Raw genomic sequence first — 21,268 nt, forward strand, 5'->3', positions numbered from 1 at the left:
AGGTGGAAGGTGGCGAAAAGAGGTGGCCTCGGGGCACCCTATTCTGAAATCTGGCCCTGGAGAGCTGCCCTACATTTGGGTAAGAATGAGTATGGTAAAAATATTATTATTTGGTAATCTTAATAACGGGCAGATTATTAAAGTATATGAACTTCACAGTGTCCCTAAAGTGGGTTCATTGTGAGCAGTACCAGGTTAAGGTTAATAATTTTACTAGTCTCTGTTTTCAAATATGAACTTCAATTTATGACTTCATTTCTTAATACAGATTGCCTTCAACAATAAATGTGCATATAAAGCATGACTCCCTGTTTGTTTTGGTTTCCTCCATGTTTGCATAACCATGGATAATAAATTTAGTTTTGGCAAGCAATTCCAGTCAGCAACTGTGTTTGTTAACAAGATACTGTGTTATATTTAAAGGGGGATAGTCTGACTGTAGCAGAGAGTATTTTTTTTACAAAAAAACACTGATTATCCCCCGTAAATGGAAGTCTGGAGTTCTACCTACTCTTGCTGAACAAATAAAGGAAATTAAGAATATTAAAAATTTGAGAAAATACATGCTGATTCTTATAAAGCAAAGTTGAAACACCAAACAACCTGGTGCCCCTTATTGTAAAATCTTGAAAATCTAACACACTTATCTAAATACTTTGATTCCTACCTGGTTTAGCTTCAAAAGCCTCTGCCACACCAAGCCTCTATATAATGTTACTTGCTCTCCCCATTGCAGTATTATCTTTGTTTTATCCCTGATGTATATTGATTTTTATCTGCTTACTAGGTGTTAGGGATACACGGGGAGAGGAGTCGCCTTGCATCAAATCTTCGTTGTTGCGGGCGACTAATCTCCCCGCAAAGCGCATACATGCCTCTGTGATGTCCTGCAGTTGCCCGAAGTTGCCTTGAGAGGAAACTTCAGGCGACTGCGGGACATCACAGTGACCCGTATGCCATCCCACCGGCGATTTACATTCTAGCCTGTGGGATGGCATTGCGGGGAGATTAGTTGCCTGCAACAAAGAAGACTTGTTGCAGGGTGACTAATCTCCCCGTGTACCCCTGACCTTATACATTATTACTTGCTTCATACCTGTTCCTCCTCTGCCCCCCAAAAAATGACAATTACCTACAATTACCTACAAGACAGAGGACTGTAGTCAACTTAACTTGGTATGAAACATGTTTTGGTTTCTCCATCTTTTGAATTGTTAAAAGCTCTGGTAGAACCATATTGAGAATAACTTTCAGGACTCATGACTAATGCAGCATCGAGCCTGCCGTGCCCCCTTTTCCCTCCCCCTGGTACCGAAATAAACAACGGACAACTTATTTTGGGGAGTGAAGGCCGCAGTTGTTTAATGTAAAATTTAATATAAATCAGTAAATATATATATGTAAACAACCATAACTTGTATTAAACTGTTTGTAAATCCAAACATTAAAACAGCAGTCAACTTACTTATACCTCTAAGGAGGTCTGACCCTGAGCCCAGGCCCAGAGCCTGTGTCCTGTCTATTATCCAAGTCCCATTCTAGGATTATCCATCTCCCTGAGGACCCCAGGCCTACCCAGTTACCCACTCACTTTTCCAACTGCAACTTTTTAATTTCCTCTGGGGCTCAAAGTCGACCCCACCCCCGCAACTGCAACTACTGGAATCCTGCCTAATAGGGAGGGAGGGAGGGATGCTGTTGATCCTGCTCCTTCTCCCGCCGGAATGATGTGAGTTCCCATCTGGGGAGGGTCCTGCTTTTCCTTGCCCTGCCTGTACCAACTGTGATATCCTGTGGTGGGAGCTTTCCTCCTAACATAGTCATGCCCTGCTTCCCTATCATTTTATTCGGGTCATTGGGCTCCCAGAGCACAATCACTTTTTTAGACATAGGGCTCTGTATTTGTTTTTTGATATACTACCTACAATATTGTTAAAACTGTTGTTCTGTTAATACAAAGAACCATTTTTAAAAAAAAAACAAAAAACAATGAATAGGGGTTTCATCTAGATATGCAGTGAATTTTTGGTATTTGGTCATCAGAAAGGACAACAAAAAGAGTCCTGAGAAAAGCAACTATGCTAACAGAAGGTCTTAATTATATGAAAGGCTGGTAACAGTGGCATTATTTCCATTGTAGAAAGTAGCATGGGATCACTATGGGTTAATTCATTTACAGCCATTATTAAAATAGGATTCAGAAATATATTTGAAATACATTTCAAATCAGAATATTTTAACTTCCTGTCAGCATGGTTTTATATATATATGTGGGTGCAAGTACTAAGTCAGTAAATTGTATCAAACAATATAAACCCCCCCAACAGTATAAACAACAGGTACCACACCTGTGTGACATAGCCTTGCAGTCTGTTTTGTGTTGCGACAGGTTGAAGTATGGGGATCACATTTAAGGTGGCCATATATGTACTAATAACGATCTTTCCTGGGACCATTGGTTGGTTTGTTCCTCCATTGACGTTCAGGGCTGAATCATCAGATATGGAGGTAGAAAATATAGGGATTCTACCTCCACCTGACAATTCAGCCCTAAACGTAGATTTTGCTTGGGAGCCCTCAACGGCATCCGATCAAAATTTTTTGACCCACCCAAACGAAGAGACGACCAATATCCAAAGCTTTTGCGATAACGGTCGTCTCATCAATCCACCATACACTCACCAAACCTAGTTTACTATTATGGCTAGTACTAGTATGGCCAGCTTTACAGAGTAAATATGCAGATTTGGAGGAAGACGCTCCTACAATCAGAGATTTTATGACAAAACACTTTAAGAATTAAGTGAACTTTTGTATTCATGATGAGTGAGCATCAGCTTTCCAGCAATATGATTGTTGTAGACAGGTATGGGACTTGTTATCCAGAATGCTCACAACCTGTGTTTTTCAGATAAGGGATCTTTCTATAATTTGGGTCTCCATACCTTAAATCTACTAAAAAAATCTGTTAAACATTTATTAAAGCCAATAGTTTTACCACCAAAGATCTTGGCTGGAATCAAGTACAAGATACCGTGTTATTATTACAGGGAAAATGGAAATATTTTTATAAAATTTTGAATTATTTGATTAAAATTGAGTCTACTGGACATGGTATTCCCATAATTCTGAACTTTCTGGATAACGGCTTTCCGGATAATGGATCCCATACCTGTATATGTTAAATATGTTTCAGCACCATTTACCCACCATCTCTGGACATGCCTAGTTCCAGACACTTCTGGAGTCGGCAATGTTGGCAACGATTGCGGTTGGTTCGGTCAATCATACAGTTGCGCTGGCGAGAACATGAATAGTTGGCATTGTTCTGTTGACTTCTTCTGAAAAAACCCTAAAAATAATGGCATGGATCAAAGTTAACATGTAAAAAGACAATTAGATAAAAAGATACAAATTATTACCAGCACATATGTAAAAAATAAACAGCACTAGCATAGTGAGGATATAGGATTTTAGTGTAGATAATATGTTTAAATACCATGATAAAATTGGAAAATTCTGTAACATATAGTATACTTATATGATATCGACAAAAAAAAAAAAGGTTATTATAAGACTGATTAACCTTGCGCTATAGTTTGTTACCAGGGTGCGCTATACTGTGTGCAATACTGTATAAATCGTGAAACGACTTTAAAAAAAAAAGGTTGATGCAAACCTATGCAGAGGACAGAACTGTTTTGGAACATGTTAAGAGATATGTTTTCCCTGCTATTCAATTCTCAATTTTTGACCCATTTCAGCTGGCAATGACTTCAAAGCCAAGTGCCCCCCCCATTTTATTTTAGGGAATTATAGCAAAATACAAGGGCTATATAGTGGTAGAAAATGTTGCAGCTAGCCAGTGTAAAAGCAGCTCAGGCAAAGCAAGTTCAGGGGAAAACTCATCCTCCACCTATGGCACCAAATGAAAACACGAAACACCAAATTCCATTCTGGGGAAGGTTTTATTGTTTGAATAATACTTCCCATAAAGTTTGCGAAAATAATTTGGAGTAGGAAATTACCATTTGTGCACCATTTTCATTCAGGTCTACATGCCACATAGTTGTCTAATCCTATGCATTTTGGGCATCAAACTGACATTCATATTTAGGATTATTTATTTTAGTACCCAACGACATATGGTAGATAAGATGCTGAAAAAGTAAAAGAACTGAGTAGATATTTAAGAGTAATTGGTCATTTTCTTTTTCTTTAGGTATTAACAGTCCTATATCTTCGTACACATGTGGAAACTGCCCTGACAAAATTATATATTTTAGTGAAAGAAGTAAATAAAATGAATGGTACTTTTAAGATACTATCATATTCCATGTTGATTCCCTTACAATAGAATATGAAGTTGTGTGTCTAACTGATGCAAACTGCTTACCTTACATCCCTCACAGGTAATCACACCATAATGAATTCCAGACGATTTGTCTCCACATATTTTACATGGAATAACTTCTATCTGTGCTGTGAGAACAAAGAGAGAGTTTATATATTTATTTATACCTAACAGAAATCATTATTATACTCAGGAAAGTTTAGTTTCCATTACAGCGGTGGTCTAAAAGTAACCTAACTAAATGTTCTTTTACTTCCATTGCAATTTAATCTTTCAAAGCTTTATTCTAAATTATCTTGGAGAATGCAGATACTTCCTGTTACAGAAAAACTAATTCACAAAAGTGGAATAAAATGAACTGGAGAAAGAAACAATATTGGACTAATTGGACATTAGACTTAAAATTCATAAAAATCTTACTCCATTTTGTGAATACAGCGGCTTTGTGTTGCAATACTAGTTGGCCCAGCATGCTGCATGCTCACCAGTCCTCACTCACTTGGTAAATTACCTATAATAAATAAAAATATGCATTCCCTCTCTCTCTCTCTCTCTCTCTCTCAATATATATATATATATATATATATATATATATATATATATATATATATATATATACCCTTAGCAATGGTGCCTAATGATGTCATAAGTTATAACCAGTACTTAGTGAGGTAATTAGTTTTATAACAGTATATGTAACTATTACAGTTATTATTACTATTATTCATAATAAAAACTAAAAAGGGAAGTTTGAGCAAACTTCATTTTGGGTTGAGAAATATGAAGTCACAGAATGAAATCTGATCTGTAGTTGGCTCCACCCACTTTTTCTAACCTTGGACCACAGTTATATAGTAAAAACCACTGTACAAAGTTTGGGGACCCTGGTTTTAATAGTGTCTGAATGGCAGCAATTTAAATTTCCCAACTGAGTTGGTGGCTCCGCCCCCTTTTTCTAACCTGGAACTGCAGTTACCCAGTGACTAACTCTGCAAAGTTTAGGGACCCTAGGATTAATAGTTAAAGAACAGCAGCAGTTTAAATTTAAACCAATAAAAGTCAATAGTAAATTGTGATTGGTGGTAGGTGGGTGTTCCCCCCTTTTCTAACCTTGAGTCGAAGTCACCCAGTGACAAACAGTGGGCACCCTGGCATAAATAGTGTGAGAATGACAAGATTTTAAATTTAAACCAGTAAAATTCAATGGATAAAATCTGATTGGCTGTTAGTGGTCAAACCCACTTTTCCTTTTTTAAACTGCAGCCCCCCAGTGACCAACTTAGCAAAGTTTGGGGACATAAAAATTGAGACTGACAGCATTTTACACTTCCCCATTGAAAGTAAATGGGTGAAATGTGATTGGCTGTTCGTGGCTTTGCCCACTTTTTTCTAACTTTGAACAGCAAATACCCAGTAACTCTGGAAAGTTTAACCAGGATAAAATGAAAAAACAGCAGCACTCTGGAAATGTTGTAGAAAAAAGTTACTTTACTCAAGTGCACATAGCAACGTTTCGGGCTTAAACCAGCCCTTTATCAAGCCTCAGGAAGTTTAACAACCCTGGAATTAATACTTAAATAATGGCATCAGTTTAAACATAAACCAATGAAATTTAATGGGTGGAAATGAACTGACTGTTGGTGGCTCCGCCCACTTGTTCTAACCCTAAATATGTAGTCAGCCAGTGACTGACTGTGCAAAGTTTGGGAACCCTGACATAAATAGTGTGAGAAAGGCAGCATTTTAAATTTAAACCAAAAAAAATTCAATAGGTGAAGTCTTATTGGCTGTTGGTGGTTCCGCCCACTTTTTAAAACCTAAAAGTGCAATCCCCTAGTGATGCTGGTGTTAATACTGTGAGAATGGCAGCAGGTTGAATTTCCCCATTGAAAATCAATAGTTGAAATCTGATTGGCTGTTGATGGCTACACCCACTTTTTCTAACTCGGAACCACAGTTACCTGGTGACTAGCTCTGCAAAGTTTGTGGACCTTAGTATTAATAGTTAAAGAATGGCAGCAGTTTAAATTTAAACATATAAAGTCTATAGGTGAAATCTGATTGGCTCTTGTTGGCCCCGCCCACTTTTCTAAACTTGGAACATAGTCACCCAGTGACAAACTGTGCAAAGTTTGGTGAGATGTAGGTTAAATCTGATTGGCTGTTGGTGGCTCTGCCCACTAAAAAAACTGCTGTCCCCTAGTGACCAACTGTGAAAAGTTTGGGGACCCCGGTGTTATTACAGTGAGAATGGCAGCAGGTTGAATTTCCGCCAAGTCAATAGGTAAAATCTGATTAGCTGTTCCACCCACTTTTGGGCATCCAATAATCATCATATTTTCATTCAGGCTGACCCCATGAGTATGTGGTTCACGTTTGGGGAATGTAACCTCAAAGCTGTAGGATTGGCAGCAGTTTTAATTTCCCTATAAAAGTCAATGGGTGAAATTTGACTTTGTTGTTGGCCCCTCCCACTTTGGGGTCATCCAACAAATGTTGCCGTTTCATTCGGGGTGACCCCATTATTATGTTATTCAAGTTTGGGGGGTGTAGATTCAAAGCTGTAAGTGTTGCAGCAGTTTGAAAATCTTCCCTGTCAAAGTCAATGGAAAAACTGGGGTGTCGGGGCGGTGCCACAAAAAAACAGGGGGCGGGATCGCTTAGAAAAACACAAGCAACCTGCTCCGCTATAGGGCGAAGAAGTGTGGAAAGTTTGGGTGTTGTACCCCTAAAACTGTAGGAGGAGTAGCGTTTAGAAAATGGGGGGCGCTAAGAATAAGAAGAAAAAGAGGAAGAATAAGCTGAAGTCGAAGAACAGTATGTTGGGTTTTTCAACCCAACATAATAATATTAAGTGGGGTGGGTAAGCCAGGTTTTCTCATTATCATATATATGTTACTAGAAAGGTTGAACTTGATGATAGACATCTTTTTTCAAACACAGCTACTTTCACCAAGGTCTGGTGTTGGAGAGTTGGATAATATATTGCAAATATGTTGCAAATGAGAGTTGATATGTTACTAATGGATAAAATTACAACATTTTAATACTACTACAATTCTTAACCAGACCTCGTTTGCTGACCATTTTCTTTATCTTTATCATTACAATCATCATCCTTCTAATTTTTCTGTTGGTATGTCACATAACTGGCCTTCATTTTGCCCTGAAGCCCCTGAATGAAACCTTATTTTGTGCCTGTGTTTCCACGACACTCAGGTTACCGGATCATGTAAAAGGACTGGGCCTCTATACCTATGTACCTGATAGCTGCTCTTCTTTACTGCCCACACCCCTGTAACAAGACCCCTTTCACAATGCCATGACAAATAAAGAAAACAGTGTACATTTATTAAACATTTTCCTTTCTAGGTTTAACCAGTGCCACACTCACCTCCACTTTTTGTCTCTTCCCAATAGCTTACCCTTTTCTGTCTTTCCAAAACCCTGTCTCCTTTTTTATAGTAAGCTTTGTTTTAATTGATCTCTTCCCCTATCTTGGTTATATGACTCACACACGCTCTCTAAGGGCAATGGTAGAGGGGGGTTCTTTGAGACCTGTGGGAAATTGCCTCTGCCCTGATGACAAAGTGGAAAGAAACATGGAGATCTCTGCATGTTAGACACTTTTTAACAAATCAATTTCTATTCTTCTGAATGAATAGGTATTTTCAGGCATGCAGGAGAGGAAATTTTCCACAGATGATGAAACGTCCCATTCATCATTGCACAAAGGCTACTAATACAAGAAGCCAAGAAGCGTGTCTAAGTGGCAGGGCTAAAACTAGGGGTAGGCAGAAGAGGCACATGCCTCGGGTGCAATAGTGGGGGGGCACTGGGCATGTACCTCTTCTCTCTACCCAGTGCATACCCACCCCCCCCCCCCCCCCCACTTGTCCCTGCTGTGTGTGCACTTTTGCATGCGGTTATACTTATGCGGGGATGGGGGGGTGAGGCAAGGCAGTTGGATTTATAAGATGGAGTTTTAAAATACTGTGCATTGCATAAAATGCATGTTTCAAACAATAGGAAATTATGCATGTTGCATCTAAAAAATGCTTAAAGGGGTGGCTCACCTTTAGGTTAACTTTTAGGATGTTATAGAATGGCCTATTCTTAGCAAGTTTTCAACTAGGCTTCATTTTTTATTTTATATAGTTTTTGAATTATTTGCCTTTTTCTTCAGACTCTTTCAAGTGTTCAAATAGTGGACACTGACCCCAGCAGCCAAATAACTATTGCTCTGTGAGGCTACAATTCTGTTTTTATTTGTTACTTATTTTTCTATTTAAGTTCTTCTCTATTCATATTTTTGTATTTCTTTCAAACCACTACCTGGTTGCTAGGCTAAATTGGAGCTTAGCAACAAGATAGCTTCTGAAACTCCAAAGTAGAGAGCTACTGAAGAAGAAGCACCATAATTGAAGAAACACAAATAATAAGAAAATGCAAATGCAATAGCCCTACATGTAACACTCTACATCATACTAAAAGTTAATTTGAAGGTAAACAACCCATTCAAAACACTACTAATTTTAAAAATGGAATAAACGCTCCCTTTTTATTGCATAATGCGTATACAGTGTATTAAAGCAACATTTAAACCTCATCTCAAACACATAAATCTTATGGCTATGTGTATGCCCTGCCATATCACTTAGCATTGAGCGCAGAGCTGTATTTGGGTCCCATGCTGCCCTAGGCACAGGGCCTCAGATGACCCACTCCCCCCAACATTGGTGCGTGGTACAGTTTGGTTATGCGCTGATCACAGATGAAACACAACCCTGCTTATCTCTGCTGCCAGATTTAGCCAAATGTGTCTGGTGGTGGGGTTAGGAGAATATTTTGTTTTTTAGATATAGCACCTGAAGGCTGCCCCCTAAAGTCACCCTAGGCATAAATTTTTAGTGCCTATATAGAAAATATGGCTTTGATTGTGTGGTCTCCATTATGTAAAGGGCAGCCTAAGGTAAGTGTGCAATTAAATGCATTTTTGCTAATGCATTTTTTGCCATTCAGTTCAGACATTTAGTAAAACTGGGCAAATTAGTACCTGGGAAGTAATCCAGGCAACCAAACAGTGATGATCTTTGTTCAGCCAGCAGAACATAGCAGAACAATAAAAGCAAAGATTTTATTAGTTGCCACAAGTTACTGCCCATGTGCAAATTTGCCAAGTGAAATAAGCAGATGCCAACTGATGCAGAAGTGAAAAAGTCTGTGAGCACATAATAGTGCCGGTACAGTTAAGTGGGGGTGCATACAGTGTACGGGTATAGGACCCGTTATCCAGAATGCTCGGGACCAAGGGTATTCCGAATAAGGGGTCTTTCCGTAATTTGGAAAATTAATAAAGCATTCATTAAACCCAATAGGATTGCTTTGCACCCAATAAGGATTATTTATATCTTAGTTGGGATCGATTACAAGGTACTGTTTTATTACTACAGACAAAAAGTAAATCAGTTTTAAAATTCTGAATTATTTGATTAAAATGGAGTCTATGGGAGACGGGCTTTCCGTAATTCGGAGCTTTATGGATAACGGGTTTCCAGATAAGGGATCCCATACCCTTAGTTTGTGCATATACAGTACCATGTTCTAATAATGTACATTATTACATTTGCTGTTCATACATTTTTGTGGTGCAAATGATGCAAAAAGTCAAAAGAAAAAATAGGCAGAAAAAAGCAATGGGGAAAGGTTTGGAAGCACAAAGATCATCGTAATATAATACGTAAGAGGTAATTATCTGCAGGCTTGTTAGTGTGCTCTCCCACCTCCTCTGAATTATCCTGTGGTTATATAAGAGGCATCTGCTGTGATTATGTGGAGCACAACCTAGAAACTATTTCCCAACCTCAATTGGTTGGCAGGCATGAAAGGATTGTTGTTAGTGGTGGCCCAACCTGTCCATCAGGCTTTCTGTCCCACTGACACAGTTTATCTGACTCTGAACAACATTTTGTTATGTAACCCTGAGATTAGAGATGTTAACCCTTTTTTAGACCAAAGCTCAGGAAAAATACATCACATACACACAGCATTTTCTATGTGCTTGCATTATATACACTTTAACCAATAAAAATTAACAAACCAAGACAAATTCACATTTATAAATAATTGTAAATGCCCTGTCATCAAAAATGACAAAACTAAAGAAACATAAAAAAATCTCCATATCATTTATATAACGTAGATTACATCTTTAACAGCTTGAAAATATTGAAAAGTATCACAAAGTTGTTTACTTAATTAAAAAAGTGGGAAGGGCTTATTTTCCTTATGCTATGTTTCACAGGGGAAAAACATGGTATGTTGCACTGGGAAAAAACGCAAAACTTTTTTTTTACATCAACCAGTGAGATCAGACCCCTTCCTAGCCCTCCCCTGCCTATCAAAAGAGCTGTTTGGGTGCCATGTTTGGAAAAAGTGACAAACATTGGAGCCTGTTTTTTCTACGAGGAACAGTTGGAGCTTCTCTAACAATGTAGGGCAATGTATATTGCAGAGATAAACATGCCATTTTACCTTCCCATTGATTTCAATACTTTTCAGCAAAATTTTTTGATTTAACGAATTTAAATGTGCCAGTTTTGCCCATTCCTACTGAACATAATTTAATCCACGTTTCCTCATTAACTTCTATTGCATTGTCATGAGATAAAGCACAAGGTGCAGTTTTATCCCAAAATAAATCTCAAATGGGCTAAGACAAATATTACTCATACATCAGCCCCAATGCACAGCTGTGCAAGGAATTTGTGAATGATTATTTCATCAAATTATGGGAGGGTGCTTATCAAGCTCTATTGTGAAAGGCAATAAAGTGCCAACACCCATGCAGCACAATAATGACCATATGCTTATGCTATGACAAAACAACTGTTGTGTCTCACTAGATGTAGTAGATGAATGAATGCTGGCCACTGGGGGATGGTAGAACATTTACTCAAAAACGTGGCCATGTGGGAAAACATAACCTGGTAGCTCTAACCAATAAGTGATTTCTCCTCCACTAGCCAAATGATGCAGGGAGCTGCAGAAACATGAAGAACTATATTTCTAAACCCTAAATAAACTAGAATATAGAAAAAAAACACACCAATCCCAAGTAAAACCACTAAACATACTGCTAAAATATGCTTGAAAACATTAAACATCTAAATGCAGGAGCTTTATTGTAAGTGCACTTAAAATGTGTCTGATATCCATCTAGAATTAACTTCTACACCACATTTTTTGCTGTGCACCTGCTAACAACAGCAAAGCAACATAACTTGGCCTTAGTTGCCCAAGAGCTTCTAAATTCTGGAATCTAGAGTTTGAGAAACAAAGCAGCAGGAATTTAAGATGCTATTGTGCTCATGTTATATATTTTGTGTATTTTGGGGTCGTTTTGTTTATCACAAAAAATTGTGATACATATCAAGTCTGTATGTGAAAATCCTGATCCATAAATTCCACTATGTTTACCAAGTCATTTGCTGTTTGCCATATTTACCCATTTTTTTTTTTTTTTTTTTTGTTCCTTTATAGACAATAAAATTGTTTTTTCTTTTCAATGATTTTTATTTGCATTTTAACTTTTACAGGTTGGATATCAATATAATGTCATTTTGTATTGAACAATCTATATCCTTAAAGAGAGAAGAGAGAAAAGAGAGAAGAAGGAAGAGAGAAGTGGTCCCATTCTTGATAAATAGTGGGGCCAAAGGGTGAATAAGAAAGACATAACAAGAAAATAAAAATAAGAGAAAAAAAAAAAAATTAAACTTGACGGTTTCTTTATATTCAAAATTGGTCATTTGAACTTAATAGTATGGTGTAGCCTTTGAGGTCCCATATTAAAAATAAAACTCAATAAGGTCAGCATCTGTGGGAGGACCGTTTGTATTCAGCCCCAATAAAGTTTACCTTGATTCTTATTTGTCTCGACTGTCCTTTCAATAGTTAGTTTAGGATGTAAATGTGGATAAGGTTTCTGCTGTCGGGAAGGAATAAATATACCAGGGTTCCCACACTTTCATGAATTTGTCATGTTTATCTATAAGTATGCTAGTTAGCCTTTCGTTAACCATAATCCAATTCATTTTATTTTTAAAATGGGAAATAGGGATTTGGGTTGATTTCCAAAATTTAGCTATTGTTATCTTGGCTGCTAAAAATATAAAAGTTATTAATGATCTTGTATAGTTGCTGGTATTTGGTATTTTGACATTTAGTAAGGCATTTTGAGGGTCCTTCTTCAAATTTACCTGTGTTACTGAATAAATAATATTGTAAATTCTGGACCAGAATCTTTGGGCATTTGGACATTCCCACCAGATGTGTATTACTGAGCCAATTTGGCCGCATTGCCTGAAACAATCTCTACTAAAGTGAGGGTTTATTTTGTGCAGGCGAGAGGGAACCATATACCAGCGCATAAGGACCTTATATGTAGTTTCCAGTAATGAGGTATTTCGAGAGCAACTTGCTGTAGTTTTCCAAATTTGGGACCAACTTTCCTCCTTTATAGTTATATTAAGATCCTTATTCCACGCTTGGGTATATGATAGTGGGTCCTTTGAATGTACCTCTAATAATAGTCTATATAAATTTGAGATCAAACCCTTTGCATAAGGGTACTTAATGCATATTGTTTCAAAGTAAGTAGGGGATAGGGTGGATTTATCTTTATTGATAGTACGAATAAAGTGGTTTATTTGTTGGTAGTGAAAGGATATTTACCCATTTAATATGTTATAGTATATTTATTTTATAATAATGGTATTCAAATTATTGTGTTATGTGTGAATTTTTGGATACAAAATACTATATATATATGGATATATTTAGATTACATACAACTATTTCACTCAGTGAAAATATAATTTGTTGGGTGCTTTGAATTCTTTTTGTACTGTCATGGGTTTTGATCTATATGATTAAGCATATATGTGGTATTGGCATGCTCACAGGAACTAAAATAATAGTGTTCAAAATATTGGCAGCTAGTACATGCATTTGCTGAATGGATTAAACATACCAGTGCCTCAAGCTACAAACCTCTGCCTGTCAGTACAGTAAGGTTACCAAATCAATTAAAAACTGGGGCAGTTTTAAAATGCAATTGGCAGGGCAGCCCTTAAATGCTTGTGAATTTAAACAATGCAAACTTGTTTCAAACTTTCTGGGAATTGCATTCTTTTAATATATGACTAATTTTCAAGTTACCCCATGGGCAAGGGACATTATGTGCCCCAAAAAAACCTATACTGTTTAATATTAGTATACAGTATACAATATTGAGATATTGGGCCAGATTCAATTCAGTAAGAAAAAGGTTCATCACATGAAAACTCATGGACGAGATTCAATTTGAGAGGCAATTCAATTTAAAAAAAATTCTCAAAGTTTAATCACATGAAAACTCTTTTAATGCCTATGGGGAAAAACTGGAACTGAATTTCTAGAAAAGTATTTCCTGCTGGAATTGAATCTCATTCATGAGTTTTCACGTGATAAACATTGAATTGAATCTGGCACATAATGTATACTGCATGGCCAGAAAATGTATAGAAAATCATCATATTCTGTAGTTTGATGCGGGCCGCACTGTTTTGCTTGGCATGACATAGGTTTTGAAGGACCTGTGTTCATCTGATGCATGTATCTTGTGTTCTTTGCTATGCTGTGTCTAAATGGGAAAAATCCCTGCATCTCCACTGTCCTCAGTGAGAGTTTGTTGAATGACAAAAATTTCTCTAATTTGAGAGACTGCCCTTGATTAAGGAAACCTGGTTCCAGCAGCTAGGACTGTCCAATTGATCTTAGGACCTGATCATCCTAGGATCAATCTGAAACAGCAGACACATGCGAATCCAGTCTGGTGTATTACGGTAGTCCTTCCTGTAGCCCCCTGCATGGCCTTGTGACTTCCTGGTATGAGAACTGTGGGACCCCCTTCTCAGCACTCTTTCAGGTGTCAACTGCCACCCAGCTCTCTTAAAAGGATATAACACACATTTTACACACAACACATAACAAAACAGTGGTAAGCATTCTAATTAGGAGGAAGGGATTATACAGCATGTGCTAAAACATATGTATGCTACAGTTGTCCTAATAGAAAATGGTGTGCAGTTCAGGTAGATGCAGTTTAAAAAGACCACGAGGAACAAAGCAGGACACTTACGATGACTTTTACATGGCACCCTGGTCAAAATTTGTCTTTTTGGCAATTGCAGATGTGCAAGAGTTAAATTCACCAAAGTTTGCACAAAGACGTGTGTCTTAAATGGAGCAGGATTAAACGTGAAGAAAACAGATAGAAAGTGCAAGAAAAATGACATATTGACTTAAGATAAAGGATCACAAAGTAGTAATGGCCAGTGTGCAGCAGTGTTTATAAACTAAGTTTAGCTGTGGTTTATTGCTGCATGAATAGTGATGGTCAGTTTCAGCTGCTACATCGTTAGCTTTTATCCACCATTTCACATAATAACTTATTTAAAGCATGATCATTTACATGCAATGTTGTACATTAAAGCTAAAAATAGGGACACACCTAATTAAATATACACATTTATTCAAGTTTCATATTGCATCACAATATCTCAGACTCAATCCAATAATTATAGACTGCATTTAATATTGGCCTAAAATAAGTGTGTAATGTAGAAGGGATGTATACATGTCTGCACTAGGATAATAAGTATAATAATAGGATAAAAAGTTTAAAAGGCAAGTTGTATACATGTAAATTCACAGCTGTATGAAACTGCTTTTAACATATATGTATAAAGGAAAGAATGTTCCTTTTGTACCCATGTAACACTTAGGGGCTGATTTACTAACCCACGAATCCGACCCGAATTGGAAAAGTTCCGACTTGAAAACGAACATTTTGCGACTTTTTCGTATGTTTTGCGATTTTTTCGGATTCTGTACGAATTTTTCGTTACCAATACGATTTTTGCGTAAAAACGCGATTTTTTCGTATCCATTACGAAAGTTGCGTAAAAAGTTGCGCATTTTGCGTAGCGTTAAAACTTACGCGAAAAGTTGCGCATTTTTCGTAGCGTTAAAAAAAATGCGCAACTTTTCGCGTAAGTTTTAACGCTACGCAAAATGCGCAACTTTTTACGCAACTTTCGTAATGGATAGGAAAACTCGCGTTTTTACGCAAAAATCGTATTGGATCCGAAAAATTCGTAAAGAATCCGAAAAAATCGCAAAACATACGAAAAAATCGCAAAGTACCGATCATTACGAAAAAAACGCAATCGGACTCCATTCGACCCGTTCGTGGGTAAGTAAATCAGCCCCTTAGCCTACAACCTTTATATAACATTGTTGATACATGCAAATTAAGTGCTCGTTAAGTAGGTGGTTGGTTAAGGTAGGGAACTGTATAACCAGGATATACATTATTCAAATAATGAGGGTGCTGTCTTCTCTATAGCATTTTTTTTTTTTTTGGTGGGAGGGGAACCCTCTGTTGCAAAGGCTTTTTTCTGACTGATAGGTACCTCCTACAATTTGTCAACTCACATATTAGATGATATTCTACCCCTTGACAACGTACAGACCTTTCAGGGCAATTGACCTCAGAACAGAATGTAAAGACATAAATTAATATGGCGATACACTAATAGATCATTGCCTAATTAAGCCACCAACATGCAAGGGCAACGCAGGCAAATTCAATCATTTTGCCCCAAGGCAGCCCAGTTTGCTCTTCATCCAATGAGATTTTCTAAATTTATAATAGTCTTATCTGCCAGATATTGGTGTGTAGGCCTTAAGAAAGCCCCATACATGGCACAATAAGCTGCAGAGTCATTCTGTGTTTGACTAACTAAACGATCAAGTAGTTACCCTGGAACATGCAGTACAGGCAAGACGGATAGTGTGCTTCGGAAATACAATCAATGTGAACTTATGCCATCTCTTCGTCTGGGTGCTGTGTCTACCTAGCAGTTCCAAATGGTTCGTTTTGCCACAATAAAGACACAGAACAGCAGAATACCTATGTAACTTTGATTGATGAAGTGCCTTCTTCCAGTATGCATGAGCTCCTACACAGGGTCAGAGGATAGAGCTGATGAAGTAAGTAGTAGTTCCAGGAAACATGGTGCCAAGGCTGTGCCCCTATATGTTTCAATCTACCTAATGTCCACAAAGGCAGATAACTATTTTTAAACAGATCATTTGCTAAAAGTCAGCACTTCATGTACTGCACTTCAGTACTTTGTACATGCACATTTGCTAGTTGATGATAGTCATGTCAGATTACAACTCTGTACTTCATTTATTATAATTGTATAATTATTTGAAATAACACATTTGAATGAACTGAACTGATTCAGACCTGATCTTTCTGATTCAAACTAATTCAGGAAAATTAGTTAGAAAAGTTTGTTCACACTTTAGTTTTATCAAAAACAGTCAATGGATTTTGATCAGATTAACTGGAAAAGCTTAACTATAGTATAGTCCTTCAACTTTTCAGACCAGTCATTTTTGGTGGGGACGGAGATACCGAACCCCTATTAGATTTATATATTCTATATATTTTCATTGAATTGGTCAAACTTGCCTGTAAAATTTATCAGAATCTAAGGGCCAGTTGCATGGAATTGTTAACAATACTAAAAAACTGGTAATCCTGCAGGATTTTCCATTCAGCCTTTAGTAAATCTGCACCATTCTTTTACCTATATGTTACAGGAGAAGGAAAGGTAGAATCATTGGGGGGTAGTAATGTAAAGTTCAACAAAAAGTCCCACCTACTCTGAACCCTACAACCCTACCCAAGCCATCACTATTAATATACCCACACCTGACCCACACATCTGTGACCTCACTGAAGGGGGAGGGGTGTTTATAGTGATGGACAGAGATGGAAGTGAGGCATAATGATGAGGTGGGCCAAGGCAGCGTTTGACCTACAACCACCCACAACACGTTGAGCATGTGCATCTGCAGGCTTAAACCAGTCTGACCTGTGGCTCCAACACATACCACAACTGGGAACCAATTTGTTAGGCACCTTCTAATGATTCTAGTCTCTTACCTCCTACCCTGTTCTGGTGCTCCTCGCTTACTTGCAAGTGCCTCAATTTTCTACTGTGTCCCTGGCATCCCACAGTACAGAACTTCCTTGCCAATTTCTGTATTTCACATGTGCCCATGTGAAATACAGGGTCCAGCCTAACCTGGACCAATGGACCCGCATTTTTTACACTCTAAATCTGCAACTTGACCCAACCTGCAGGAGGTTTTGCAGCCATCCAGCCTAGCACCTGCTGCATCTACTGAACAGAAAGTACCTATAAACTGGAAAAGATGATGGCATGCAACAGTAAATGGTCTTTTTTTCATGCGCAGTTAGGAAACCAGGGATGTTGTGTATGAAACACTACCGCTTGGTAGGTATTGTTGGTATTCCAGTGGTACCTGACCTGGTGCAGGACTCTTCTTTCAGTATGCATTATTTAAAGTGACAAGCTGCAGTACTTTTCAAATGAAACTAAGTCACTGTAAGTTAACATTGTTTGTCTGGGTGCCAAAACCAGTGTTTGGGGTATTGGATCAGTTATCCTGTAACCCATTTTCCAGAAAGCTCCAAAATACCATCTAAATTCTAATTTTTAAAAATGATTAACTTTATCTCTGTAATAATAAAACAGTATCTTGTATTTGGTTCTAACAAAGATATAATGAATTCTTATTGGAGGCAAAATAATGCCATTGGGTTTATTTAAAGTTTAAATTATTTTTAGTAGACTTAAGGTATAGAGCTCCAAATAATGGATCCAAAAGACCCCATATCTGGAAAACCCCAGGTCCCAAGCATTCTGGATAAGAGGTATCATACCTGTACCACTATTTTACACTAATTTTACTTGCTTGGATGTGATTTCAAATATTCAGTGACAGACCAGAAACAATCATACTGCCCCAGTTCCACCTTAAGTCAGTGGGACATTGTTGTATGCCCAGCAGAGGACCATGCTCCCTTTAGACGAACCATACAAAATATGGCACAGTATATATCCAATGAAAAGAGAAAAAAAGATATTCAGCACTGGGAGAGTGAGGGGTAAGAAGATGATAAATAAATGAAAAATGTAGAATGTCTATAAAGATTCTCATTCATCCAGGTAATGATATACTGGACAATGCAGTCTTCCTTAGTAAGTGCATTATGCCAAAGAGTTAAACACAAATGAAATGTAGTTACCCTTGGCTTCAGCACATGAATCTTAAAAATGCACCTTCTACAGGGGTATATCATATGGATTACATAAACAGTGAAGAAAATGCCAAGTGGAAGTTGACAACTATATTTTCCTTACCTCTCATGGTGATATTAGGATGGGGTTAACATGAAAGATATTTAGCTTTTCGTTGTACGTAAGCCCGTGAGCACCAGGGCAGGATGGATGTTTTGCTCTGCAACTTACTCCTTTCCTATTGCAGAGGAACAGCAGAAAGCAGCCATAACGAGTCCTTTAATACAGTTCTCTTTTCCTGGGAAACTAACGTGCTCTTATAGCTTCCCAGCGTTCAGAATGATAAGGTACCAGTGGGCGCTTACAGTTCTGTGCGGCACATACGCAGCCTGTTAGGCTGGCTCATTCCCCAGTTAGACTGCAGGTGATACACCTTCAGAGGGTGACAGTCTCGGCGGAACACAGTATACAGAACCTCTCGTTAATCTTAATAGGATTAGCACAGCAGGACTCCTGTTGGCTTCTTTATTCCGTTTTGCTTTCTAGCACACACTTCAATACAGCATACTTAAAAGTAACATCCCTGTCCTGTCTCCACTCCAGCGCTGTCAGCTGTCAAACTACTTCAGTTTAGCAGTTGCTAATTCGCAGTACCTCATCACTGTGGAAACGCCCCCCCCCCTTTTTTTTTTTTTTTTTTTTTAAAGCGACACGCCTTTTCTTCTTTGAACATAGGATTAGGTAAACCTCCTCCAATGACGTCCCTGGTGCTCAGCCCACAGTCAGCTGTTAGTCCAGTGTACTAGCACGCTGCCTTGTACGGGATGTCAAGTTAAAATATAAAATCCCATTAACAGGTTCATTGTTAAAAAAAGAAACATATCTATAGTATAGTGACTACAAAATCTGTACAGTTTTGATTAAAAAACACGATTTCCTGCACTTTAGTACCCCTTTTTCTCTACTGGCATGGACCCTGCACAAATCCTTAGAGGGCTGGTGGCTGCTCTACTTCAAAACAATCTCCCCTGCTCCCAGTTCTGAAAGCAGGAAAGCAGCTTTGGGGTTAATTTATGTGTTTGTTTCTCACTAAGGCTTACCTCTGTGCTTCCCTGCCCTTCAGATCTGGAAGGAGGGGAGATGTTTTAGAGTAAAACAGCCATTGGCTGTCCAAGGATTAGTACAGGCTGAATTCCCTGCAAGTGGAGAGAAGGAGGAACTGAAGTGCAGAAGACTATGTTTTCATAAAACCAGTACAGATTTTGTCATTAAAGTATATTAAAGACATGTTTCTTTTTCAGCAGTGGACCCAATAATGAATTTTTTTTTATTTTACATCCCCTTTATTGAAAACAAGCATGTTTTTTTTAACCCTTTCATGGTTGTCCATATTTTCATAAATTACACTTTCATTATTTTGTACTTATTCGGTATAGGGGCGATTCCTAGGGGGGAGCTTTTCAGTTTATGTAGGAAATATAAAGGTTTCACGCTAAACTCAGATTCAAGTAAGGGCAGCCCTCAGTAGTTTAGAGCACACAAGGGAAAACTCCCCGCCTAGTGCATCACCAATGGTATAATTACAAGGTTCAAAATCCTGTTACCAATTAGCAGGAGATGTGAGTAAAATGTATCAGCTAAGGGTCCACCACAGTGCTCCCCCTCCCACCTATATACTCACTAAAACAATGTTGAGGATTGCTTTTCAAAAGACAACTTTATCCCTCAGAATTTCAGCAATAGCAACCCATTCAATCAGTGTGTGAAAAGACAATAAAAGGTACCATCTCCTGCATTAAAATTTTTAATGACATATAAATAATAAATATAAAATATAAACAGATGTCAACTCACAAAGTATAAAGGTACATAAGCGCATGAAAGTGCAAGTGGTTGCAAGTTGCTTGCCCCAGCAACCACTGTAAAAGTGTTACAATAAAATCGAATTATATATATATATATATATATATATATATATATATATATACCCGGAGCAAAAGCCATCAGTATTAAAAGGGTCTATTAAAGTGTGATGGGTTGCTATGGAGCTGCCCTAGCAACCAATGTAAGTGCTTTGCTAGTACAGTGATTCAAAAAATAGAAAAAAAACCAACAGAAGCTATCCAATATTAAAGGAACAGTAACACCAAAAAATTCAAGTGTATAAAAGAAATTCCAATATAATGTACTGCTCTGCACTGGTACAACTGGGGTGTTTGCCTCAGAAACACTACTGTGGTTTATATAAAGAATGCAGCTGTGTAGCCATGGGGGCAGCCATTCAAAGAAGAAAAGGCACAGGCACTTAGCAGATAACAGATAAAACACTATTGTATTCTACAGAGCTTATCCATTATCTGTAACCTGTGCCTTTTCTCCTTTTTTCCAGCTTGAATGGCTGCCCCCATGGCTACACACCAGCTTATTTATATAAACTATAGTAGAGTTACTGTAGCAAACATACAACTTTTACCAGTGCAGGGCAACAGTACATTATATTTCTTTTACTTTAAAACTCTTTAATTTTTTGGTGTTACTGTTCCTTTAAAGACTTGGTGCATGCAAAATATAGTGATGTGCACTTAGTTGCTAGGGACATAACCTAACAACTTGGTTGCTAGGAACTTTACCTAGCAACCACTATAAATGTGTTGTATCTACAATATTAAACTAAATTAATATTTAG

General features: G+C 37.8%; 1 protein-coding gene across 1 annotated transcript in view; it reads right to left on the minus strand.

Moving 5' to 3' along the window:
• Positions 1–19,622, minus strand: part of rorb.2 (RAR-related orphan receptor B, gene 2) — a 35,053-nt gene extending 15,431 nt beyond the window's left edge. Inside the window, exons 1-3 of the mRNA XM_002938822.5 lie at positions 18,706–19,622; positions 4,397–4,482; positions 3,211–3,352 (exon numbers count right to left, since the gene is read on the minus strand). Coding sequence (XP_002938868.2) covers positions 3,211–3,352; positions 4,397–4,482; positions 18,706–18,712 — 235 coding nt within the window. The 5' untranslated portion in view covers positions 18,713–19,622. The remainder of the gene's footprint in view (positions 1–3,210; positions 3,353–4,396; positions 4,483–18,705) is intronic.
• Between the last annotated feature and the right edge of the window lie 1,646 nt (positions 19,623–21,268).

Source organism: Xenopus tropicalis, chromosome 1, assembly GCF_000004195.4.
Source record: "Xenopus tropicalis strain Nigerian chromosome 1, UCB_Xtro_10.0, whole genome shotgun sequence".
Classification (NCBI taxonomy): domain Eukaryota; kingdom Metazoa; phylum Chordata; class Amphibia; order Anura; family Pipidae; genus Xenopus; species Xenopus tropicalis.